Here is a 27,364-nt window from a genome sequence, read left to right on the forward strand (position 1 = left end):
ACTTAAAATCCAGTAAGGAAATGAACACCATCTACTTTAGAACAGTGCATGAGCTCATTTTTTAAAAAACTTCTCCAAACCTGTGGTTTTTTCTTATCCCATATGGTAATAACAGTAATAGGATGTAAAACAGCTTCTGTCCTAACTTCCAGGAAAATTCTTAAATTGGTTACCATTTTATAATCTTTCTATAATAAATAATTACAGATGTTACTCCTGTACTCAGGTCAGAAGTCACTCTAAAAACATTTTAGTCCATTTCCCTACTCCTAAAAACCCTACGACAGATTGCTGTCTTTCAGTATTAAAGTTCTTCATAAAACAAAACTCTAAAGCTTGCAGGAGTATTCCATTTCACTGTATAACAGAAAGAATATTAACTTTTCAGACTCTTTGAAATGATAGAGAGTTTCAAACCAAAATCTGTATTATTTGTATTAGCAACTTTAAGCTGAAATTAAAATAATTTGCAATTATTATCAGGTTATATTTGCAAATCACAAGTTTTTAAGAAATCCATATAAAATATCTGGGGGCATAAATTATTTCCCTTATTTATTAGCATGTTAAAAGTCAGCACTTAGTTGCCCTAGAAAAATAGCACATTAACCACATCTAATTGATTCTTTCTGTAGCGTATCTTCGGAGGTACAGCTCCTATGGTTATGGTGAAGGTGATGATAACTGCTAAAGTGTGCTAGTGCTCATGACGGGAAGGGTTTGTCATGCGCCAGGCACTGTTTTCAGTACTTTGCATGTATTAGCTCATTTAATCCTCACAACAACCGTAAGTTCCTGCTTTCATATAAGGAAACCAAGGCATAGGCAAGTGACTTGCTGCAGGTCACACAGTTACTCAGTGGCAGAGCCAGGGGATAAGAACTCTTTCCCAGCCACCATACAATACTTCCTTAACATGCACGGTATTTTCCTTGCAGAAATTCTGCTCCCTGTACAACCTAGGAAGTGTTTCCAGTTCTCCTTTTAATACCCTGGCTACAGTGTGCCCATAACAAGTCTTCCAGAAGGGAAGTAATTCACCTGTTAAATATTTAAGAGTGTTATTCAGGAGATATCTATTGACTCTTGAAAGTTTACAAGAGGCTGAACAGGAAGGAGGTGATGACTTCCAAATGGAATTCACCAGTATCCATCACCATCCCAGAATGAGGGATTTTTCCTTTTTGTCTTTTGCCCTCCACTAGAAAGAAGCACTTCTAGAAAACATTTCCCCACCCTTTACTGCTCACACCCCCAAAAACTAAAACAGGTCCGCTTGAACTGGTGCCTTCGCCAAAGCCACTTTTCACACCTAAGTCTTGCAAACACGTGAGCAGCCCAGAGACCTGGAGTTCTGGGGGCAGTGTAGGAACACGTTCTATAAAGTACCTCCTGATTTACAGAGTGCCCCCCGCCCTTGATTGCCTTGGTGCATCTGTGAGAGCTGACAGCCAGTGCTTTGAAAACCTCCTCATTATTTTCCTAGCCCTCATGTGGTGGCCCTCCGAAGAGCTCTTTGGCATCTCATACGGGCCAGCACAGGGCTTGGGGCAGGCCTGTTGTCAGTGGTACCATCTGTGGTCAGTGTTTTCTGTACATTGCTCCACTCCAGAAGGCCTATGAATTCTTTCCCACAGAACAGGTTTGCCTGTGTTTAGGGCTCCAGTCTTTTTTGTGGGCTACTGGGAACATGATGTGGATGTTGAGAAGTCTCAGCCCTCATCCAGAATGCACAATGAGTACAGGGATGCAAAGTGATGATTAATTTTTAAATAATTTTTGTTTACATTAATAAGAAACTTTCATTCATATCCAGCAGAGTGTAAATGAATCAATCTAAAAAGTTATTTCATGCAAATTAAAATAAAAATGTGATAACCATTTTTTCTCTTGTGTTGGTGAAAAAGAAAGTTTGGTACAACTGGGGGCACTCTTTTACTGTTAGTGGGAATTGAAGGTAAATTGGCATTGCCTGTCAAAAATGTATGTATACTTTAATCCAGAATCTCGCTTTGGGGATTCTGTCCTACAGAAACAGTCACCTGTATGTATAAGGATCCATACACAGTGTTAACTGTCAGGAAGGGAATAGTTAAATAATGGACTATACATACACAGGAGTACAATTCAGGGATAAAAAAGAAGGACATGGGATCTTGTATACTGACGTGGGGTGACATTCCATGAAGTCTTGAGAGAAGGAAAGAAAGTTGCAGAATAATATGTATAACACAATACCATTTGTGTAATCAGAATTAGAAACACCTCTCAGAAGTTCCACCAAATTGTTAACAGTCGTTAATCCTTGGTGAGAGAGGGGGTGTGAGAGGGACTTACTTTTTACTATATACATATGGGCGGTTTTGAGTTTTTTACAAGTACATATTGCCTTGAGAGCTTTTTAACAAAAAGAGTCAAAAGTTTGTGAACCATTTTAAATCAATGTCAAGAATTTCTAGAAGCCCCTCAATAATCCTAATATCTCAGTTGCTTATGAAAATACGTGTGCCCAGTTCTTGGGGCAGCACCTGCTGTACAGCCAGTACTCAGGAAGTGTTAGCTGCAGGTACTGTAGTGAATGGTAAATAGTTCTAAACTGTACATGGTTATACTCCATACATTCTATTCGACATCCTTAGATTTTAGATGATTTCACGTTAACCTAGAGATTAATTTTGGATTATTGAAGAGTGTTTTTTGTTGCTTTTTAATGCTCAAGGATATGATAAACAGTAGTAACTTAACATCCTGAGATCATTGGAGAGTACCAAAGTCATAGTTAAGAAAGTGATTTTACGGGTTTCTGTGTTCCTCCCAAATCATATTTTTGCCGAGAGTTGGATGTTTCCTCTTCCTGTGTGTTTCCAAATTGACTTTTAAATTTCACATCAGTGTTCTCTTATTTGAAGGCCATTTTTAATAAAGATAAAAGGGTCATCAATTTAAAGGAGACTATAAATAGAGAGTACCAAATTTAGAGACTCAGGCACTGGGTGCTTGGCAAACTTGCAAGCAAAGTGATTTGCTCCAGGATCCTGCACTCAATTCACATTTGTGTTTCACACCCATTGTTGGGTGGTTGGACACCCCATTGTGACTTAGTCCTGAAAAATTGAAGTCACAGATATGGCTTTGGAGAAATAATCTATTCCAGTGTTTACTGATGATTGATAAGTTGTTATTTCTTTTAATTAGGTTTTGTGCGATAATACCATGTTCACTGACATTTATGTATAGTGTTATAGCTGGCAGGTTCTTAGCATAATTTTTATTTCCATAACAACATTTATACCAAAAATATATACTTTCTTATATACATCATTATTTAGACTATATTTGCCTTCTTGAATTTCAGTTCAGGTAATCTTTTCTAGTTCCCTAAGGTATAATTAAATAGTTTCCATTATGAAACTGTCAGCTGCATGCTAACATATCTAGGTCGCAGGGACCTTTACAGATAATTTCATATAAATCTGCAGTTGTTTGTCTCAATTAAAAATGTATTTTTAGAGAGGTCATGGCAGTTTCTTGACTTCTGTTTCTTAAGTTCTGCCTAACTTTTTTGGACAGTTTTTGTTTCCTTTGTTTCCTCATCTCAATTATTATTTTAGACCCTTTAAAATATTCATTGGTCTTAAAAATATTTTTTGCATAGTTTATATACTAGTCACTGGAGGGTAGGCACAGTATTTGAACTTCTTACTGCATTACTTTTTACTGCTCATTTGGACCACATTTATGTATTCATACATTCAACAAAAGATAAAGTCTCTGGTGGAGAGAAACGAGCTATAAACAAAATATTGTTTAATATCAGAAATGGTTAAGTACAATAAAGAAAAATAGGGGGTGCCTGGGTGGCTCAGTCGTTAAGCATCTGCCTTCAGCTCAGGTCATGATCCCAGGGTCCTGGGATTGAGCCCCACGTCGGGCTCCCTGCTCCACGGGAAGCCTGCTTCTCCCTCTCCCACTCCCCTGCTTGTGTTCCCTCTCTCACTGTGTCTCTCTCTGTCAAATAAATAAACAAAATCTTAAAGAAAAAAATAGGATAATGGACTACAGAATAACTGAGGAAGGGCTGCTATATTAGATAAGATGGCCCATGAAGATCTTTGTCAAGATCACCTTGGAACAGAGACCTAAATGAAGGGAGGGTACAAGCCATGGGGATACCAAGCAGATGAGGTATTCTTTTTTTTTTTTAAAGGATTTTATTTATTTATTTGACAGAGAGAGAAACAGTGAGAGAGGGAACACAAGCAGAGGGAGTGGGAGAGGGAGAAGCAGGCTTCCCATGGAGCGGAGAGCCCCATGTGGGGCTCAATCCCAGGTCCCTGGGATCATGCATGACCTGAGCCAAAGGCAGACACTTAACGACTGAGCCACCCGCGCGCCCCGCAGATGAGGTTTTCAAGTGGAGGGAGCAGCAAGTGTTAAAGCTCCAAAGTGGAAACATTCTTGGCATATTTGAGAAAGTACATGGAGACCAGTGTAACTAGAGCAGAGAGAACAGGGGGGAGAGAAGATGAAGTCTCAGAGATGGGATCACATCATAAGGGTCTTGAGGGATGGTTGTGAACATAAGAGAGAGGTGATTTGATTAATGGTTGAAAAGGATCACCCTGCATGTGGGCAGTAATGAAAGCGTGGGATCAGTGACTAAATTTCTTGGATGATGACCACCCCAACCCCAGTAAGAAATATATTTTGTAACATTACTCGATTCCAGTTTACTCTTCTTTCACATATTTGTGTGGTAGTGTTCTCTCTAGAGAGAGACACTTAGCAGAGTTTCCTTGTGATGGGCCAAGTTTCGGAGATCCTTGTTCTGATTTGAATATAATAAAGGGATTCTTACCAGATTGTTACCCAAGAAAGCTGCCCAAAGGACATGTTATCGATGTAGTGAACTGGGGACTGAAATACCATTTTAGAAGATGCAGCACACATCAGTCCTTACTCTGAGAACACCCCCCTCCCAAATTTTGAAGGAATTGAAGATTTTCATGTAGGATCAGGTCGCATCTAGAATAATTTTAAAAACCGTAGTGGATCTTCCTCTTCAATCCATTGATACCTTTGCAGGTAGGAGCAACTAATGCATATCTCACTATTCCTAATCTTGACAGTTCCTCAGTGGAAAACTAGTTCTAGGAGAAGAGTAGTTCAGGGGTATGATGGGTTCTGGAAACCCTCGGCAGAGATAGGCTCACTGCAGCCAGTCTCCCAGAGTGGATACTTGTGAAGTGACTACATACATACCACGGATTTCTTCTGTTGAAAGAGACACTGTTAAAGGAATAAAAAGTTTAACAAGAAATCCAAAGGTAAAAACGTACCATAAGACCTTCACTGTCCAGAATTGTTTAAGATCTTGTTTAGAAGTATTACTCTGGCAGTAAATTGCAAAGAATGATAAATGCAGACCTGTAATACGTGGTCCTTTCAGGAAAACTAAAGATTTGATACCAAGAATAGATTTGATATTTTTTTCTTCCATAAAGTATGGTGTTTATAGATGATATAGAAGGATGAGGTTGATATCCAGACCATAGAAGATGGCAATGTAACAAAAACTTTTAAAATTCTAGTTTAAGTAAATTTTGTCCACATAAACGTATTTTACCACAGGTTTGTTTTGAAGAGGATTATTTTGAGGGGTAATTATAGTCATGTTTTGCAGACAGATTTCAGCAGTATTGCAGCTACATCTGTGCAAAGTTTAATAATAGATTTTAAAAATACTTCTGGAAATTTTCTTTTCCTATGGCTCTTAACCTGAACAGAATAAATATTTGTTAAAACATTTGTTAGATATTATGTTCCATGTTACCGTAATTGGGAGTAAACTGTGTGTGCTTCTGTGTGTATAGATGTAGGTGTAGATATATAGTGATGCCCAACACTTAAACCACTGTAATGATTGAATAACAAAATAGTAAAAGTTTTTAAAGTCTTCTAGATCATTTTTTTTATTTTCAAGTGTAGGAACATTGGATTTTGAATGCTGATCCCTACCTTCTCTATCGAAGTAGAGTAATCTGAGGCTTCAGAGAAGAAAGGCTTTGAGAAATCAACCTTACACTAACCACTTAATAGTGGGGAAGCTTCTTATGTATCAGGAGCCTTTAGTGCCTTTCCTTCCCTCAAACCAGTGTGCAAAGAGGACATTCCATACCTAAGCACAGCAAGACCAGCAGGACATCCTAAAGTAGTGTCTCTCGTGCAACTAAAAAATGAAGCATTATTAATCTTCCACTGAACGGAAAGGAGTTGCATTACTGGGTAAGGCTTAGGGATAGGACAGAAGTATTATTGAATCCACCACTTGCTCATAAGTAACAAACAAAGAGTTTTAAAACAGTATCTCATTTTTCAGATTTATGAAATGTGTGTGAATGTCATAATGCCATCTCATGCCCAGATGGCTTTATCACAATGTCGCTGGTTTCAAAATGCTCACATTTAAACCTCTTGTCTCTCAGCCTCTCTTACCAGAATTTCAGAAATGTCATCACATGACCTAGCAGTTTTTTTACTCCATTTCAAGAAAGCATTAGAGAAATATTTCCTCACTGTCATCTCCTTTACCTCCCCTTCCCATCTTTAAAAAAATAATAACAGAAAAGTTAGGTTGGTAGTATGACACCACAGAGAAAAAAGGCAAGGAATGTGTGGTAGAATTGATGTAATATCCTCAAAAATATTTAGGGTAGGCCACTTGTTCATCTGGGCACCTCATACTGAGACAATAGCACTAGATACTGGGAAGGTATATTCAAAACTCTTTAGGGATATAAAATCATACCTTATTTACACTTATAATAATTTTTATTCATATCTTCCTGGCTCTAGCCAGATGGCCATGAAATCATTATGGCAAAGAATAGATCAGAAATTCAGATACCTAATCTACTCATGCAAATTAACTTAGAGAAAAGAGAAATAAATAAAAATAAATTAACCTCTTATAACCTTCAAATCATCCTCCCTCAGTTTTCTTTTCATGTAATGCCAAATAAGCACCAAGTGTGCTTACTTATACTACCTATAGTCACAGCTGTCATTTAGATAAACCGGCAAATGTGGAAAATCTATGGAATTTGCCAGATAACTTTTTTCTTATGGATAACTTACCAATTTCATTCTAAATTATTGATATGAACTTAAGTATAACATTAATGTAGCTTTTCTGTGGTCTGCTAGAAAGTATGTTTCACTCCTTAATATTGTAATAAAATGTGAGGACATAATTAGATTGAATATGTAAGCCTTTCATCTTTTCCATTCTGTTTAAGTAGAAGTATCTGCATAATAATTACTATAGCAGAACTGAGTTTTCTTATTAAATCTTTTTTGTATTTGACCCTATTTCTTGCTTGAAAATTCAAAGGTGTTTATAATGATGAAGTTGTTTTCTACTGAAAATAATTAATAGCCTAAGTGGTATTCTGCTTCATTTTTCTTCCAGTTGATTTTAAGAGTTACTAAAATGAAACAGTTCTGAAAAATCTCAATGTATTAATTATATTTATTTAAAAATATATATCAGAGCTGACTTCCGTCTTTGAGATATGTTCTGTCCACTTGCATGTGCAGGTCATCTCACCTGAGTTTTTTGTTTTGTTTTTGTTGTTGTTGTTGTTAAAATGTTCAATTCAGGTTCTACATGGTCAGCTATTATGAACGGAATCACAGAATAGCAGTTGGAGCTCGCCATGGTTCAGTGGCCCTGTACGACATCCGGACTGGAAAATGTCAGGTAAATAAATCATTGTGACTTCCTCTCTATAAAGTGTGAAAGTTATTGAAAGGAATGAGAGACTAGCACTTCACCAGTTGACGTGCTGAGCTGCTGGAACATTATGGATAATGCTAAAGGAATCAATAGTTTAATGAAGGACTCAAAGAATATAGAGCCCTACTGTCTTTATTCACCGGCATCGAAGGGTGGCCACAGATGGGTTCATAAGAGAGCCCAGAGAAAGGTGGTTCTGCTTGCCAGCTACTTTGCAATAAGTCTCTTCGTTTAAACAGTTTTCTGATTCTTCTATTTTTGCCGTGAATTTTTTTTTTAAGATTTTATTTATTTGAGAGAGAGAGAGAGAGCATGAGCGGGGGAAGGGGCAGAGGGAGCAGGAGAAGCAGACTTCCCTCTGAACAAGGAGCCATGCAGGCTTAATCCCAGGACCCTGGGATCATGTCCTGACCTGAGGGCGGACACTTAACTGACTGAGCCACTCAGGCGCCCCTGCCATGCATTTTCTGAAAAAAGTTTTGTTTTTTTTTTTAGAGCCGAGAGGTCTCACATTTATTACTGAACCAACCTACTGGTGCAGAGGCATAGTCAGAGAGAAAAATCATTTCCATGATAAGACAAGTCTATGGCCAGGTAGGAAGGATGTTTACAGAATGATAGAACACATGATCTTCATGCAGCTTAATTAAATATGTATGCCAATTAGTTGTGTCATCTCATGACGTGTGACGCCTTACAGACCCAGCTTGATTCTTCTCCAGTGCCTCCTTTTGGAGTTGTACCTGATCTTATTACCAGTTTTCATCCGAATCCACTGGGGAATGGGACGATTCTGCTTTTGTTTCTTGGCCAGGAATCGCTTGATTCTGAAAGTCTTGTGAGAAGGCATGGCGAGAAGCAGCCAGCCACACAGAGCAGGATGGCGGCGAAAAAGAGAGAGCTGAAAAAAGTTTGATGATACATTATTATGATCAATGACTAACCCAAAATTAATTTTCTAAGTAAAATGAGGGATTTGGCAATTCTAAGACCACATTCTAGCCAGAGTTCAAGAGAAGAAGAAAACCACAACAGCATTTAGTATGGCTGTATAAAAAAGAAACTGATGAAATAATATATTATTTTTATACTTTTATAACTCTTTATTTTTGAAACACTTTATTGTTTATGAAGAATTGTTCTTGATTTTGATGACTTGATTCTCAAAATGTACCAGTTGGTTATGGCAAGTCTGGCCCCACTTTAGATATTAAGTGAATCAAAACTCCGGGAGACTTTGAATCTCTTTATCCCAGAGGTCATACTGTTAACAAATGGCAAAACCGGGGCTGAGCTCCCCTGTGATCATGGTGAATTTATAGTGCTCATTGGTAAATAGTTCCAAGTCATAACTTCTTATGTTTCATTATAGCATTTATCAGTGCTGATCTATTCAGCCAGATTAGGAATTATATTCACCTGTATTAGATAAGTATATATTCAGCTGTATTAGGAATTTCCAAAAGGAATATGAAGAAATTAATAATGATATAGCTAAAATTTTAAACTGCCTCTTAAATTTAATAGGCTGTTAATTCAAAAGTTTCCCTGGCTGCTTTCCATGAAAACAGTAGTGCTAAGACCTGGTAATAGATGTTGGGGGTAAAAATTTCAGGGGTCAGGCAAGTTTAGGGGATACTGTTGGAATGTTGAACACGTTTCTTTATGCAAACTTTCTCAGTCTCTAATGTGTGAATATGCATTTTGTGTGAGTGCATAGAGGGTGCACCATTTGCCGTACTTGTGTAACTGTTGAATTTTGTTTCTCTGAATTTTTTGACATTAACTCCTTCTCGATGGCCATATTTTTTTTTTTTACTCTGAACTCTGAGCAGTGAAATCACTCTAAATACTTTTTTAAAAATTAAGTTCCATGTTGTTTGTAAGATTCTCTCCTAAAAGGGACAGATTCTTCAAATAGTATTTTCAGAATCTATTTTGGTAAGACGGTTTTTAAAAATGAGAGTATATTATTACTAGCAGACTTGAGAGAAATAAATCACAAACATCGATAAGGTAAAGACAAAAAAAAAATAGAACAAAGGGACCTTTTCAAGCTTCTTTAAAATTGAAGTATAGAAATCAGAGAGAAGACTGTTACTGGAGAAGACACAGCTGGCACCAGCAGAGAGAAACGTGATGCGCTGTGGACACAGTGAAGTAACCCAGAGGAGTGAAGGAAGAATAGCAGTTAAGAATTAAGGACAGAGTACCAAACTGTCCTGAACTATACATATCTTGACAGTTTTCTTCCTCCTCAGTGGTCTCAGTGAAGGTCTTGGGAACATGCAAAAAACATAATAATTTGAGTATTTTATTCTTTTTAATTAAATTACTCAAGATACACTTATTAATCAAAGGCATTCTTTCTTAACAGGAATTTGTAATGTCATTCATATTCCATTTTATTTTCTGTCCATCATTTTAGTACATTTAGGCATTTTAGTGCCCCCGGATTTTTTGTCTACTTCAGCTTCTTGATTTTGATATCCCAAATTACCGTTAGTGTTCTATAACTGAATAACCTTTACCTTCCAGCTCTGTATGAAAGTAAAGGTTGCCTTTTCTTCTAATCATTCAGAACATGAAAACGAAGCTAAATCTCTAAACTCAGTCTTAACTACTTTTGCCAGTTACCAGTTACATCCAGTGACAGTGACACTTCGGGGATTCTCTTAACTCTTTCATGGTGTCAGTGTTGTAGTATTTGAAATAAGTGAGTCAACAGTTGACACAGAATACACAAGTATAATTGGCATGTTCAGAAATGATGTCTTAGAGGTGAATCCAAGGACTAGGAATTTTGAACTGGGAATGCAGTAAGGCATTTCCTGAATTAGCTATTGGAATCAGTTGACAGAGAGAGTGGGACAGTTTTCCTAGCATGAGCAAAGACGCGGAGATAGGACCTAAAACATATAGAGAGGATAATTAGTAAATTCACTGGACTCTAGGGAGTGGGTTCCAATTAGGTGGAAAGATAAGACATAACCACTGTACAGGGAGAGTCACAGCTGATGGAAAATCTGCTGTGGTCTGTCCAGGATGCCAGATGCTGAGAGAATATTCCTGGGCCCAGTGGAGGCAGAGAACCCAGGACTGAGGGAGGCGGGGGAGGACACGTAGATTCTCTGTCGTCGTTACTAGATTGGTTGGTAACAGCATAGAAACACTAAACCCCTTTCCCTTACCTTTTGGCATTGGCTGCTTTTTTTTTTTTTTAATGTTTTTTATTTATTTATTCATGAGAGTCAGAGAGAGAGAGAGGCAGAGGGAGAAGCAGGCTCACCACAGAGCAGGGAGCCCGATGTGGGACTCGATCCCAGGACCCTGGGATCATGACCCGAGCCGAAGGCAGACGCTTAACCATCTGAGCCACCCAGCGCCCTGCTTTTTTTTTTTTTTAACCCATTTTCTATCTACTTGTTCTTCCCAAACAGACATAATAGGAGATAATACAAAGCTACAGAATAAATATGCATATCTGTCTGGAACATGAAGTTTACTTAAGTGTTCTCAAGCTCTTGCCCAGATCGGCCTGCCCCCGTTTCAGTAAATGAAGTTCTGCTGGAACACAGCCACGCTCCTTGCTTTGAGGGCTGCGTGTGGTGCCATCCACTACAACAGCAGAATTGAGTGGTTGTAGCCAGCAAAGACCATACATGGTGTGCAAAGCTGAAATATTTACTGTGTGGCCCTTTACAGAAAAAGCTCACCAAGAAGGAAAATGCTGCAATGTAACATATCAGAGAAGATGAACTAGAAACTGGGCAGCTTGCATCCCATCTCCGCTGCTTGTGAATTTCATAACCCTGGGGAAGTTTCTCAACCTGTCTGAGCTAAAGTTTCCCCACTGTAATCAGTGATAGAAATAGTGCCTGTTCTTGCGCGAGAAGTAAATAAGGTAATTGATGTGAAATTCTTAGCACAGTGCCTGTCGAGCTGTTAGTCTTTGGTAAGCGCTGGTTGTTATTATATTCAAATAAACTTGGAAATACATCATACTGCAGTTAAATTACATTAATTATAGAGAACGTGAAAGGTCACACATGAGACATGAGGGTGTTGGTAGTAGACTCTGGGACCAGTTCACAGTCGTCAGTGAGGAGCACTTTGGTGGACAAGTTAAGCAGGGCTGCCTTAGGCAGCCCTTCCTAAAGGTAGCTCTTGCCTGTGGTGTTAGGCTGACTCTCCACTGATAGTGGAAATCACAACTTTGATGCAGTTCACTAGTTAAAAATCCTGCTGTGTTGCTGACTTCACTTTTACCTGGCAACTGCTAGCAATTTAGGCATATACCTGACTCGGATTTTGCTTAATTAAAAAAAAAAAAAAAAAAGGAAGAAAAGTAACTCCCTATGAAGTACTTAAATTTTGTTGATAGGCAGTATTCTTGATAAGCAGGCCAATTAAGTTCCATGAATCCTTAGAGCTACAGGTTTGTGTGTGGTTAAATCAGCAATTGAAAGTCCTCCCTCTAGCAATATTTGCCTTTGATTTGGCAGATTTGATATTATGTCTCACTGATTTTGCAATCTTTTTGAAACACAGTGTTTGTAATAAATAACTGCTGGCTCTGTGCAAGATTCTCTTAGGCTCATGTTGGCTAGTTTTCCTCTCGAAGTTTGTACCGTGTCACTTGGAGGTATCTGATCCACTTTGGTAAATACAGATACTTCCTTTTCCATAGTGCTCAAAAAAAACCACAGTGATGTATGACAGAAAGTAAGGCTTCTGCCTTACCTTTCTAAATCTTGAATTATTAAAAGAACTTTACTATTGAAAAGTTTAAGTTCCTTAAAAAACTCATTTTTGAAGTCTATTTTTTAGTGCCTAGAACATAGTGGATGCATAATAGAATACATGTTGATCAAATAAAACACTCTTGAGTCTTTGGAGTAAAAAATATAATAAGAAACATTATATGACATGGTAAATGAAACTAAAGTATGGCTTAAATATATCAAAAATATATGGGTAATTTGGGGCATAGTTGTATTTTGGTTTGTCAGAGACACCTTATCAAATTGTTTCTAAGGGATATCTTATAGGATATCTTTTCAGAAATAGCATAAAGAACATCTTTCTTATGAGTCATGAAAGGTACCTATATTTCTGTAGTGGACCATGACCAGGTCTGCCATAGGCCAGATAATGAAGGAAAAAACAGAAGCAAAGATTGATTGTATTCATAGCACTGTGACAACTGAGGTCTAGCTATAATCCATTCTAGACCAGAAGGTAAATTCTGGAATGCTGATGTGTGAGCCATCACACAGCTTAATGCTGTAAGAAGTAATGAGTGCATTTTGAGTTCCTCTGGCCTTAACAGATTCCTTACTCTATGTAGGATAGATGCCTTGAACTTGAGATGTCACCTTACAGTTGGGCTCAGCCCAAACTCCAGGCCCTGAGGCTTTTATCTGCGAGACATTTCCATTTCGCTATCTTGTCACTGTTTCAAATTCAGTGTTTTAGAAAATCTAAGCCTACATTCTACCAGCGTCTTTTCTAACCTACCTTTTTCTGTTAATGGCGCAATTATATAATGACATCACAGTTCTTACTCCTTGTCGTTTACCCATCTATATCCAGTCACTGAGTTCATTGCTCTTTCCTTAACAATATACCTGAAATCTACCGTGTCCTCTGCTAACAACCTAAATTAGGCCCTTGACCTTTGTGCTTCAAGGCTTTTGAGATTCTGGCTTTGATCATCATAAATAATCCCCTCCTCCTCTGAGCTGCATTTCATTCAATAACATCATCCTCTGTTGTTCCCTGTCATGGTCCTCTCCCAGTGTACATAGGAAGCATTCAAAAATATCTGTTGGATGATTCGTTGCAAACACAGTGAAGATTTCAAGAAGTGCCCCTTTCCAATTACTTTGTCTTTAGGTTTATATTGAAATGTCTGCCCTCACTGAATATGTACAGTCGCTGTATATACTCGTAGGTGAAACACTCCTGCTTAACAAAAATGCTGAGGATAACACACATTAAAGTAATGAAAATTGGCCCATTAATAATTCTGTTGAAATTTATTTTCCTTTGACCTTCCTTTGATTTCCTTAAACCCACTATAAGTTATATGGCCCTCTCAAATTCTTTACTTGTACCCGTTTGTCTGGCTCAGATAAATTATAATCATTTCTTTGATAGTATGTGCAAAATACCAAATTTGACATTAAAATTAATTAGCAAGTTATATATGTTCTCTTACGTATTAGAGAAGGCAGTATTAGAGCAGCTTCTGGAACCTGACTGACTTGGGTTTGAATCCTTACTGGGCCCTTATTAGCTTTGTGGCACAAGTAGGGTCCTTAAATGCTCCCTTAAATGCTCCATGCTTTAGTTTATTCATCTACAAAATGGACACAATAACTCCCATAACATTGTGTTGTAAAGATTAAAAGGATAAACATATATAAAGCAAACGTCAGCCAATAGTAAGGGCTTAAAAAATGTTAGCCATCATGATTATTAGTCATTGCTTAAATAAGACAAAATCAGTCAACCTCATTCTCTTCACTCCTGCTGTTATACATTAAACTTCATACCAGGTAGATTTATTACGATTTCTTTCTTAGGATTTTCTTTGCTGCTCTTATTTCCAGACTACTTGATTAATCTTACAAGTAGAATGAATAGAATATCAAATCAAGTAATTAGCACATTTCTAGATTATAGTTACTGATCTGCCCTCATCATATTCTTTTGTCTGTCCTAATTTTCCATACCATAAATCTGTTGTCCTACTGATATTTTTTCTTCGATGATTTTTTAAAAATCATTACAAATACTACTTTTAATGTTACTGCTATATTAGAATCTTTCTGAGTAAAGTTAGGCTAATTTTTAAATACAGTATTCTCAGCTGCCAGCATATCTCAGTTCTTGGCTCATCTGTTTGCATATATTTAAAGTCTTATGTTAACCACCACTGGATTTTTTTTCAAGGACTTTTATTACTATATAATTTTCCACATCTGTTTTCTTCATCCTTTTTAAGATATAAAAGATCAAGTCAGTAATTCAACCTTTTTTTTATTATTCTTATTTTCAGTTTCTCGTGTTAGGTAGCATAATTTTTTGTAGTTTCTCTTGTTTTCAACAGGAATAGTTGTGAATGTTCTCATTCTCCCTCATTTGCATATTACATATTACTTATCCCTTCATTACTTATCTGTTGAAATTCAGTCTAGTTTATTTATGAACTTAACTTTTTATGTAAATCACAAGCCCTTTTTATGTTGCATAGGTGGGTGGCTGCTTTTATAACTCAAAAGAAAACTGTAGTTAGAATCTTAAGGTTTGTTGTTATCTGATTTTTATTAGGTGTGGAGTTGGTCTAAAATTTTTTATTCTGCTTCATCTCTGGATCTGGCGGCCTATGGCCAGTGCCCGATTCCATTTCTTCTTTTTGTCAACAGGAAGCTTCCTGTAACAGTTGTGTTGTTGTTGTTGTTGTTTCTGACAGAAGTATTTTGTCTTCTTTGACAATAATGATCCACTGATACCTAGCCAGTCAAAATTGAGTAATTTGTGTAATTTCCATTCTCCCCATGAGAAGTCTAGATACAATGTTTGAATGATTACCATTTACATGAGAACAAGATAAGAGGAAGATATGGAGTAGCTGATGAAGGAGAAAGTCTACCTGCTTTTTTCTCTGGCATTCCATTTTTTCCCAAAATGAATTATATTGATTGTGTCTTTTGATTATAAATGTAATTCATGCTCATTTAAAAAATAACCTCAAACAGTAACAAAATATTTAAAGTGGAAAGTTAAAGTCCACTGTTACCTGTCCCTTAGAGTTAATTCCTGTTTTAGCTGTTTGTTGTAAATCCTTTGAGTCTTCTTTCTGTATTATACAAATATTATCCCCTTCCTCTTCCTCAGTATAATTGTCTTCTGCAACATGTTTGTATTTTTACTTAACAATGTATTATCTCTTCCAGTGACTCCATCTATCTTATTCAGTAATGGCAAGTATGTGATGAATGCCAACTATTAGCTGCAAATAAAACAGGTACAGATCCTGCCCTCAACGAGCTTCTGTCCTCGTGAGAGGAGACAAACAAGAAACTAAACAAGGAAATATCAGGTAGTGGTAGGATAATACAATGGAATGACTAGGTACCTACTTTGGGTGCTCAGGGGTAAACAGCACACTGAGGGGATGACTGTGCACCATCTAGAAGAAGGGTATTATAAAGAGCAGGTGGTACAAAGAGTAAGGTCAGAACACTGGAAAGTTTAAGGAATAGAAAAAAGGCAAGTGCAGAGGGCACTGGTTTTGTGAGCAAGCATAAGGGAGGGTTGAGGTGGAGCTGGATAGAAGGCAAGGATCCAATCCGGAAGGCCAGGGTGGGGATCTCAGATTTTATTCTAGTATGATGGAATGCCTTTAGTGAATTTTAGGCAGGGAAATTATATGGTCTGTTTTTTAAAAATTTTTTTTATTTGTTGTTTTGGAAGGCTTTTGTTCTTTATTTCACAACATTGGAATCATAATGAACACACTACTCTGCAAGTTGAAATCTTAATAGTGTATCAACCTCCCAGTTGAAAACCATTAATCTAGCATGCTCCTTATAAAATATGAAATACTTTAGGAAACTATTTTTCTGTTGATGAGATATTCAAATTGAATCCAGCTTTGCATTCTTACAAACAAGGCTGCAGTAGACATTTTTGAATATATGTCTTTATACACCAGCACTTTCTCTCTGTAGGATAGATTCTAAAAATCAGAATTGGTTTGACCCATTTTTATTTTCAAAGACTGCTTGCTGCTGAGCTGGGACTAGGGCTGTTGCAGTAGAGATGGAGAAAAGCAGGCAGATGAAGGAGAGCCAATAGGTCTTGACTATTGTTCAAATGTAGGTGCAGTGTGGGGCAGTTAAGGGGGAGGCGGTGGTGAGAGAGAGAATTCAGGGGTGATTCACATGGATTATGATGCCCTAACAACTGGGAGAAAAGCAGGCGAGGAGTAGGGATGAAGCTCAGGACTTCACCATTGGACATACTAAATGTGAAGGACTATTTTAAACTGTTAGGATGACTGCATAGTATTCCAAAACACAGATGTAGGAGAATTCATTAACCAAACTTCTCTCAATTAACATTGAAGTCCCCCTCCCCCCACCATTTCTCACCATTATAAACAGTGCTACGTTGACTAGCCTGATTTTTATAACTTTTTATGCTGCCTATCTGATTTTTTTGGGTAAATTCCTGGTTGTAGAGTGCTAGGTCAGAAGATTTGTGCATCTGATTGCCAGAACGCTCTGAAACTCTTTTCCCACAGTTTATGGGCTTTAGTTTCTTTACACCCTCCCTAGCATTCCTGTGAATAACAGAATGACTCTTGAACTGCAATTATTCTCATAAAAAATGAAACCCCACAGTTGGTTTATTTTGACTCCTGTATTTGTCATCTCACATGACAGACTGTTTATTCATTTATTCAGGAGTTGTCACTCATTTTATTTTTTAAAATATAAAAAAATTAAAATTAAAAAATTGTATGATGTCTCTTCTCTGTTCCAGACACCATATTATAGGCAAGACATCAAAAAATAAACATGAACTGTTCGTACCCTCAAGGAATTTATAATCCAGTATGGAAGACAAGACATAAACCGGTGGTTGAAATACTGTGATCATCCTTTGCAGCAGTGCTATCTAGAATGCTGTGGGAGAACACAGGAAACACCAGCCTAGACTTGCTTAGGAGTCTAGGGAGAACGGTCTGGCAGAGTTCTCTAAAGGAGAGGACATCTGAATTGAGCCATCAACAATTAGGAGTTAGGCAAAGAAGGAGAAGGGCAAGGGACTTTATGCCAGGCAGAAGGTACAACATCTGCAAAGCCCAGAGGAGCAAGAAAGCATAGGGAAAGCATGCTTGCCAAAGACTAACAGCTGTTTTCCTGGACATACGTGAATGTTTCATTTATAGCAGTTTTTAAATTAGCATAACACGTGGAATTGCACAAATCCTAGGTCAAAAACAGTTATTCCAATAGATACGTAGAGACACCTCTTATATGTGACTTTTTAAACACTAAGTAACAAATTTTCTAAATAAAGTTACATGGTGTTAGCAAAGTGTTAAACAACTGAATGCTGGCATTTTCCGTAAATAATATTTTTAGGAAAAATGGGGCTTGGCAAGATATGAAAATGTTTTTAGCATGAGATTTAAAGAACCTTAATAAAAACAAACCAGTATAATTTTCTAGAATACATTTAATTCTGGTGAGCACTCTGAGGCTACTATATATCAAAAGAGAGCTAATATTCAAGACTCAACAGAAATGTCAGCAAACACACCTATATTAATAGAAGTTAGGAAAACAATGTGTTCTTCTCTCTAAAAATAACAAAGATTTTTACTTGTAGTTAGAAGGAGCAATGGACCTTAGGGATGTGGTGGACAGTAAGATTGGTGTTTGTTTAAAGCAGAGTTTTGAAGCTTCAGGCACAGTTTTCACTGAGCAGAAGTCTATAACGCTTATACATCAAGGGCACTTATGTGGTGATTGCAAAAATTGCAGTGAGAATTGACTACAGTACTTAGACCCTGACATTTTAGGTATTTTCTTCTTGCTCTTTTCAGCAGCTGGTTTTATGGCAGGTGCTTCCTATGACATTCTGGAGCAACAACCAGAAATATGGCATCGGGGGTGATAATAAAATGAATGGTTGGGGAAGACAATGGCTTCTTGATACTGTGTTGAAGAATTACCTAACAAGGTTCCTGTTTTGAAAGTGAAATGCTATTTAGAGAAGAATCTCTAGGAAGAGAAACAGACATCTGGAACAGTGCTTGAAATTAGACCATCATTTATTCTGAAAATTTAAACATTTTTAAAGAATTTTTTGAACAGACTCCATATTTTTCTGTTGTTTCTCTACTCTGTCACTCACTGTGTATTTCTTACATTTGTGTTATACTTGGAGTGGTAGTATTCAAGATTTTTGCACCAAGAAAGAAAATTAAAATACTTGGCAATATCTGTAATTGGAAATACATGAGGCAGAGAGTTCTATTGTTTACAAACCCAGCAGTTATTACAAGCATTTCAACATCCTTGCAAAAGCATTAGGTAGACTAAAATATATTTTAATTTTCAAAGTAAGAGAGTCACAGTACATTGAATTCATTCTGGATTCATTGCCTATAGTCTTTATATTCACTCTTGATATATAAGGTGCTTTGAATCAGGGCTGGCATGTAGTAGTCATTCAATAAATGTGATTCATAAGTACTCTAAAACACATATAATGAGGACGTGAGTCTATAGCTCATGATAGGTTTTAAAGAGATGTTGATGATTTAAATGAGCTCACTGTCAAAATTTGGTAACTCCTATCCTGAATAGAACGATGGAGTCACATCTGGTGGAGGAAGAGGTGGGGGGAGGTACCATAAAAGCCCCTGGATCTAGTACAGTCAGCCCCCAAAGTTGCTCAGTTAATCAGAAATGTTGCTCGAGTGTGGCATGATGTAAAATGATATGTATCTTAAACATTTCATTTTAATTTAAATCCTATCAAGATAATTTTATTTTTCGTCTCTTGTTGTGAGAGCAAGGCCTTTTCTTTCTGTAACTGGTCCATTAATGATAGTTCTAGAACATTTTTCTTCCTAAACCGTGCGATCTTCCGTTTGTTTGAGTAGATTGGGAAATTAAAGATACATATAAAGCAGGCTCAGAGTATAATCCTAGATGTTTACACTTTGCCCGGTCTTGTACACTTGTCTCACTTACACCTAATTTCATGAGTGTGTGCATGCATATGTCTTTCTAAAGCCATCTTCCCCCTCTTATAATTTTGTCTGATATTTAATTCAACTACATATTCACATTGACAAGCACAACTAGCATGGCTTTGGTTAACTCTAGGTCAAAGAGTGCTCACCTGGCGGGAACAGGAGGGCAGGGCCTGTTAGCTGCTGGAGTTCCTCAGGTGCTGGGCATCAGCCAGGATGCTTTACGGAGGGAAGAGAGAGTATTGGTTAACACCAAGTGTCAGTAAAATCGAAGTCAGTTGAGAGAGATTCTGTTGCATGGTGCCTAGAAGTATTTACATGACACTGTGAAGTGCAGAAGGGAGTGACCGCTTGTATGGGCTAGGTATCTGCGGTCCAGCAGGGATGACAAAGATGAAACAAGTAAGTGCAATAAAGTGGTCAGTGCCACAACAGAGTGTGTGACAAGCCACAAGGTAGGAAAGGGTGAACCCTGTGGAGGTATAAGAGACAAGAACAGGAAAAGGTTCATGAAGAGGGTGAAATGTGAGCTGAGTCTTGAGTAGGTGTTCCATAGGCACACATGGAGGAAGAAACCTTTCAGAGAGAGGATGAAGCATCAACAAAAGCAGAGGTGTCATTTAACTTACAGTGTATTCCAGGAACTGTGAAGGTTTGGGCGGTGCTGGGAGCAGAGGTTGCAAAGGAATGTGGAAGGGAGAAGAGGAGAGAGAAAGCCAGCAGTTAGGAGAGGCGAGATCGTGAAAGGCCTTTCCTAGATGGATTGCTTCATAGTCTCAGTCTCATAGATCAGCAGAGACAAACTCAAACACCTACACAGATGAAGCATATAACGTGAATTAATAGAACAAGGTGAGCCCTCTTAGTTTATCTTTCATTTTTCCATTTTTGATAGCACCTTCCAAGAAATGTTTATCTTTTTAACGCTACTCTCTAAAAAAGAGCAGCGTAAGCCTTTAGTAAAATGCGCCATGCTACTGTCCTTGAGTGGTAGGGATTGAACTGGGAACCGGGGGGGTGACGGGGCTGTGGCAGACTGGGGAACACATGCTCCATGTAGAGAGATCAGATCCTATCAGTCGGTGCCATGTGCAACTGTGGACCTAGTGTTGCCTGATCTTCTGATTTTTCAAGAAAGCTGAAAATCTGGGTTTTTATTTAAAAACCTTCCAGTTTTTCAATGCTAGTGACTGATTTAAAAGTTTTTAGAGTGCATATAAATCAGTACTATGCTGAATGTGTAGTGGTACATTCGGAGAGACCGTTTGAAGAGTTTTAAGCAGGGGAGCCACAGGATCGGATATCCCATTTTGGAAGGTCAGGGCTATAGAGGATAGACTGAAGAAAGTTTGCTCTGTGAGGCTTCAGTGACAGTGGTCCAGGCAACAGTTTATCAGCCTTGGAAGGACTCTGTAGTGGGCTGAGTGAAGAAAAGGGATAGAAAGCATGATAGAAAACCAGTAGACTCTGATAAGTCTCAAAATATAGTACCTTAAGTATATATACTAAATTAAAATATAAAGTGATGCCATAATGAAAAAGTAAAAACAGGATTTTATGAAAAAAATTTGGGGGAGGGGATGGGCTGTCTGTAAACTGATAGAGAAGATAGTCATGTAAAAAGAAGGATTTAGGGGCGCCTGACTGGCTCAGTCAGAGCGTGTGGCTCTTGATCTCAGGGTTGTGGGTTCGATCCCCATGTTGGGGGTGGAGATTACTTAAAAATAAAATCTTTAAAAAAAAGATTTAGATTAGGCATAGAGAGGAATTTTTTTTTTTTTTAAGATTTTATTTAATTGTCAGAGAGAGCGCACAAGCAGGGGGAGCGGCAGGCAGAGGGAGAAGCAGGCTCCCTGCTGAGCAAGGAGCCTGATGTGGCACCTGATCCCAGGACTCTGGGACCATGACCTGAGCCAAAGGCAGACGCTTAACCGACTAAGCCACCCAGGAGTCCCGAGAGGAATTTTTTAAAATGAAAGAACTGTGGAATCATTGGAAAGATTTAATAGGCTATTTCATCTACAAAGTAATAGAAGCCACAAAAGAAGCTTTAAATTAAAGAATTTATTATCTTGTATAACAAGACATCCAGAGGTAGCTGGGAAAATGAGCGGCTCAATGGCATGGTCAGGGACCCCAGTCTGTTCATCTCTCTGTTTTGCTGCATTTGGTTTGTTGGTCTCAGGCTGGACCACCAGCACTGGATATAGCCCCCTATGCAAAAGATACTGTCCAGAGGCAGGAAAGAGAAGTTTTTAAAGCAGATACACCCTCTGAGAAAGCCTTGTTCTCAATTGACCAGAATTGTATCACATTTTTCAACCTGTTGCTGGCAAAGAGAATGGAATTATCATGACTGAAATTCATCCCTGAGATAGGAAGATGGCTGTCATCTTCCCTGAGCACAGTGGATTGACCTTAGGAAGACAACCAACCTCTTTAAACCAGTGTCCTTGCCTGTAAAATGGGAATAATTGTAGGACTTCTTTGAAGATTAGTTGAGCTAACATATATATGATATTTAGTGTCGTGACTGTTAAATTTTAAGTGTTCAGTAAATGGTAGTGGTTGGGTTGATTGACAGTCATCTTAAAAGTTTTGAGTTTCTGAACTTGAAAGAGACTTTAGTCTTGGTTTAAGAATAAATCTCTTGAGGTGCCTGGCTGGGTCAGTCAGTAGAGCATGGAACTCTTGATCTTGGGGTCATGAGCTTGAGCCCCACATTGGGGGTAGAGTTTACTTAAAAGAAAAATTAAATCAATAAGAATTTTAAGAAGAAAAAAGTCTTAGTAGGAAACATTTTTAAACGAAGTAGACTAATACAGAGTTACTCTGAAAGAATCAACTTGCCCTTTTATTCTTATAGGAACAGTGAGCTGGGATTGAAAAGTACAGGATAAGCCTCAAGAGATCTGGTTCTGTTCTTTTCTGTGTCTTGTCTGAAGCCAAGGGCCTTTCCCTTCATTGTACTGGAAGGAGAGGGTCGCCCTTAATTACCTCACACTGTCCCTCTTCGCTCCAGCTCAGCTGACTTGTGCTTCTACTTCAGAGAGCCATTAAGCAGCCATGCTTGAAGACAGAGTAGGTGCTTAGAAACAGTGTGCATTCATTCCTTTGAATGTCTAACTATTTAGGTAATTCTGTCGCTCCGTAAAGTTACATCTTAATGTTGAAAATTCATTAATGTGTTGAAAGGTATGGAAGCATAGTTTACTTTCAAAGGAATGTCAAGAGCAAGAAGAAATCTGTATAGTGTCCACCACACCACATGAAAAGCTTCTTTCTCATACATACTGAGAGTGGCCCTTTGTAATAGAAAGAAAGCCAGCTCCCATAAGCCTCTTGAATTTCTCTGGGCGAACATCCCAGCATATGGCATTGTTACTGTGTTGCTGTAATTTATGTAAATGCGTTGTCAGAGATGAATTAAAACTTACAGTTGTAAATCTACAAGGACACAGCTGTAACTCACACAGATTTATCACTTGTAGATACATATATCAAACCTCTGGAATTACTGCCTCTACTGTAGACAGAGGTTAAAGAAGAAGGTAACAACTTACACGCCATTATACATATAGAGCTGTTTGTCATTTATTGGTAGCGGTTGGAATACAAAATACAGCAGGTGGACCGTCCTTCACCCAACACAGTCTAATCGGCAAATTTCAGCAAGAATGCTGAAAGAAAGATCACCAGATGATGAGTCAGAAAACTTGGTCTTACATCCAGTTACTAACTCTGTCCCTGAACTTCTCCAAGCCTAAGTTTGCTAAGTATCAGACTGTTTTTTCAAAAACCTATTAATACCACCCCCAGCACACTCTGCGTGGTTTTTGGGAAGTAACCATGCATTCTTTCATTTGTTCAACAAATATTTATTGAGCATCTACTGTATGTCAGGCACACATTATTTTTTCAGGCTGAAAGAAATAATTGAGGCCAGCATCCTTATTTCTGCTAGAAAGCAAAGTGAGGCCAGAAAGACAAGGTGCTTTACAGAATATGTGAGAGGGTTTTTGAAAATTGTGAAATACATGCAAGGGGAAGTAATGATGAATTGTAGTACAAAGCCGATAGCTCTTTTACGTGATGGTGTGTGTGGTTCCACCTGTCTAGGAGTTGCTGTCATATGACTTCACCGGGCACTGCCATTTAGCATTGTTCTTTCTAAGCCAAGTGACATGTCAGAATCATGTGGGAAATTTCACAGTGGGTATATCCTACCTCACACCCCTGAACGAGAATCACTGAGGCAGGGACCCAGATATCTACATTTTCATTGGACGCTGCCAGGTATTTCTAAGGCAGACTGGAGTTGAGAAACTCTGGGTTTACAGAATACAATGGCAGATAATAAGTGGAACAAATAATGTTTGAATTATTGTGAATTAATATTTGAAGTCCCCATGCTCTGTAAAATCAAACAATTTAAAAAATAGGAATAGCTTGCATTAGATGTAGAATCATATAGACAAAAATGGAGCCTTAGGATAGCCTTGATGGAATTTGATTTAGATGGGGAGGTATCACCATTGAAAAGGCAAGGTAGCAATATTAAAGAAAGGTTTAGAGGAGAAAAACCAGTCACAGCCCCCCAACCCCCCCACACAAAGATTTTACATTTATACATTGCTTATTCACAGATATAATTTGTAGATTTTTGTAGTCATGGTCTGCATATCCTATATTTGCTTTGAAATATTACATAAAATCATAACATTTTATCTTATGAGGTTTTAGTTACTCCTTTCTGTGCAGAAATTTCTCTTATTGTCCTGAACTGAGCTGAGGCCAGAATCCTAGATTTTCATATTACATTTGAGAATTTTCCCATTCTGTTAGGCCAGCCTACCCTGACAGAGCATGAAGCAGCTACTGTTGGGTACACGTATAAGCCTCCTTTTCTCTCCACAGCCCCCTTTCTGATGACTTTTCTGTTCTTCAAATTACAACAGGAGGGAGCCTCTACCAGATAAAATCACTAACTAAAAATGTGCTTCAGAAGTCACCAATATTTTATTAACCCCTTATAGCTTTGTCCCTAATTGGGAGTTTTCTCCAGCTACTCAAATACAACACACAATTCAAGACTTTTCTCTCTCTGGATATCTCTCACAATATGGTAGGATCTTTTCTCTTGCTGTAGCAGCTGTTCAAATCATTTATTAATTTAACAAATATTAAGTATTTACTGTCTAGCAGCTACTGTGTTAGTGCTACAAACTACTGAAATAATGTATTTCTATGTAATGCTTATGAGGAAACTAACACCACCTCCAGAAACATAACTGGAGGAGCATTCTTAGCTACCTTGCTTTTCTAAGTGGTGAATCCAGTGAAATTCCCAGGCTTCCATATTTGGGGAAAACACTAGGCATTTAGTGTGCCAATACATCCTTAAGACTATACTGAAAGAAAGTATACAGGACATTTTATTGCAGAGCTACCAGAGACAAGACTAGAGCGATGGGCCAGAGCTAGGTCATGGAGGCCTTTGAGTCATTGATGAAAAATCCCTCATCACTATCCCTGACTAGAACAGAGACAGCGAAGATAGAGAGAAATGGGCCAATTTGGGATATATTTGAAGGTGAACTCATGATGAATTTGATATGGTCATTGAGAGAGTGAGTAGTGGGGATGATTTCTAGGTTTTTAGTTTGAGCAACTGAATAGATGGGGAACATTGGAGGAGAAGCAGATTTATGGAATAAGGAGTGTTAGAAAATTAATTGCTTAGTTGTTGATGTTAACTTTGATAAGCCTAGTAAGCATTCATGTGGAGCTGTCCAATGGCTTTAGAGATTAACCTTTAGACGTCATTGACATGTTGATGTGTTTAGAGCCGTGGCTGTGCATGAATATACAGCGAGAAGAGAAGCTCAGATAGAGTGAGAAAGGCTGGGACAAAGCCCTCAAAATGTTCACCACTCAAGGATGAGATGGGAAGAAATGCATCTGGCAAAAGCTTGAGAATGGATGGCTGAAGGGCATGAAGAAAATCAGAAGACTGTGGTGTCTTAGATACCAAAAGAGGAGAGTGTCTCATGGAGAAATGCTGCTGAGAGGTCAAGGAAGATAAAATTTAAGAGAAGCCCATCAGATTTGGCAACAGAAGGTCACTGGTGACTCTAAAAAAGCAGTCTCATGTGGTAGTGGGGTTGGAAATCTGGCAGCAGGGAAGCCATGGGCAGGCAGGCTTGTGTAGACCGCTCTTTCAAGAAGCTTGGTTGGGAAAAATGAGAGAAGAGACACAACTAGAAGTAAATGTGGCGTCAAGAGAGTTTTGCTTTTTAAGATACATATTTTTTCAATGTGCTATAGAATATTTGACTGCTTAAGGGGGAGTACCTGACCCATGGTTTACCAAAGTACAACATTTTGCAGTAGGAAAGGTTTAAAACAGATATGAAAGATACTGTTTTGGATTGGCTATGAAGAAAACACTCCTGTACATTGTCTGCATCCTGATATATGTTAAAACTATTATTTTGAGTCATTTTAATATCAATTTAATGCCAACCTAGAGAATACAACTGGCATGAGATCTCTGCTAAGGAGAGTAATAGAAGACCATTAAGACAGACCTTTGAAATCACAGACTAAGACAAAGAGCAATATCTTCATATCTGATTTGAAAGAGGGACATTTGTTCAGGGATTTCAAAGACACTTACTTTAAAATTTGGTGGATTTCAAAAGCACTTGACTTCTTAGTATTCTTAAATGAAATTATTCAATAATCCTGTGCTTCTAAGATTAAAGGGCGTATCTTTTTTTCCAAGGATAGAGCACTATTTTGGCTATATATTTGACTTCTCGAATATACTTACATTAAATATAAATATAGCATGGCCAAAGCATGAATTATTAGCAAGAAAGAGGTATCACTTTTGATAAGCACAGTTCTTAGAGGTTTTCTCTTAGTTTTCTCTGGACTAGAGAGAGGTAGGTTCAGGGTTCAGTTTGTATTTCTGAATTCCCGCCAAGGGAATGCAAGTGGCCTCGCAGGCTTGAGCTGTTCTCTTACGGTTTAGCCATCTCACTGAAGAAAGCTTCACTCAGATTTTTCACCTTTTCCATAAAGCAAATAGAGAGCTGTTTACAACAGCCTTTGTCTGGCTTTGGCATTGATTTTTAAATCACCTGGATTGATCATGTGGTTATGGGACTTTAAAAAATCCCACCAAACACCAAAGCTTCCATACACAATTAGAATTGAGGGGTTTTTAATCTGCTACCATAATGTCTATAGGAGTACATTTTAAATTATCTTGAACTTCTGCTCTTGTTAGGTGGGAAAAAGCACTGTCCTAATGCACAGTGTCTGGGGTTTTGTAGATGCTCTTAAGCACGTAGAAATGTTCCTAGTTTTCAAAATGAGGAAGCAGCTAAAATCTATGCCTGTGTTGGAGTGTTTCACAGCCTAGGCAGTTTCCTCAGCCAATGAGAGGAAGATATGCAAATCAGCCAGCTGTCCTGTCACACAGTCCTCATTCGCAGGACAAGAGCAGGATTTAGGCAAGCTGATCTCAACCAGATTTGACAAAGAGGTGGAAGGTCTAAAATTAAATAGGTCAACACAAATTCTCTAATAATAGGTAGATGTGAAGGGACAAAGAGGGATCCCATAGGAAAACTGCTTCTTAAAGACTGCTGATATTATCGCCTTTCATTTTGGATCTCCCATCATCAGTGGCATCTGTGTCTGAACCTTCTTATTTGAGGATGAAACACTTCCTATTTTTCATTAATCACTCTTTGGATTATTTCTGTAAG

At 38.1% G+C, this 27,364-nt stretch overlaps 2 protein-coding genes across 6 annotated transcripts in view; one reads left to right on the forward strand and one right to left on the reverse strand.

The window, feature by feature from the left end:
• Positions 1-27,364, forward strand: part of WDR7 (WD repeat domain 7) — a 364,018-nt gene that overhangs the window by 291,737 nt on the left and 44,917 nt on the right. For all 5 annotated transcript variants that reach the window (XM_027577317.1, XM_027577315.2, XM_027577319.1 and 2 more), the window contains one exon: positions 7,663-7,762. In XM_027577317.1, coding sequence (XP_027433118.1) covers positions 7,663-7,762 — 100 coding nt within the window. The remainder of the gene's footprint in view (positions 1-7,662; positions 7,763-27,364) is intronic.
• Positions 8,476-8,671, reverse strand: LOC118356292 (60S ribosomal protein L39-like). Its single transcript, XM_035724050.1, has one exon. It carries the CDS (start codon positions 8,646-8,648, stop codon positions 8,493-8,495), a length of 156 nt encoding a protein of 51 aa, XP_035579943.1. The 5' UTR covers positions 8,649-8,671; the 3' UTR covers positions 8,476-8,492.

This window comes from Zalophus californianus, chromosome 14 (genome assembly GCF_009762305.2).
Source record: "Zalophus californianus isolate mZalCal1 chromosome 14, mZalCal1.pri.v2, whole genome shotgun sequence".
Lineage (NCBI taxonomy): Eukaryota > Metazoa > Chordata > Mammalia > Carnivora > Otariidae > Zalophus > Zalophus californianus.

Excerpts from the sequence above, each read along its gene's own strand:
- LOC118356292 (XM_035724050.1), bottom strand. The coding sequence starts at position 8,648 with ATGCCTTCTCACAAGACTTTCAGAATCAAGCGATTCCTGGCCAAGAAA.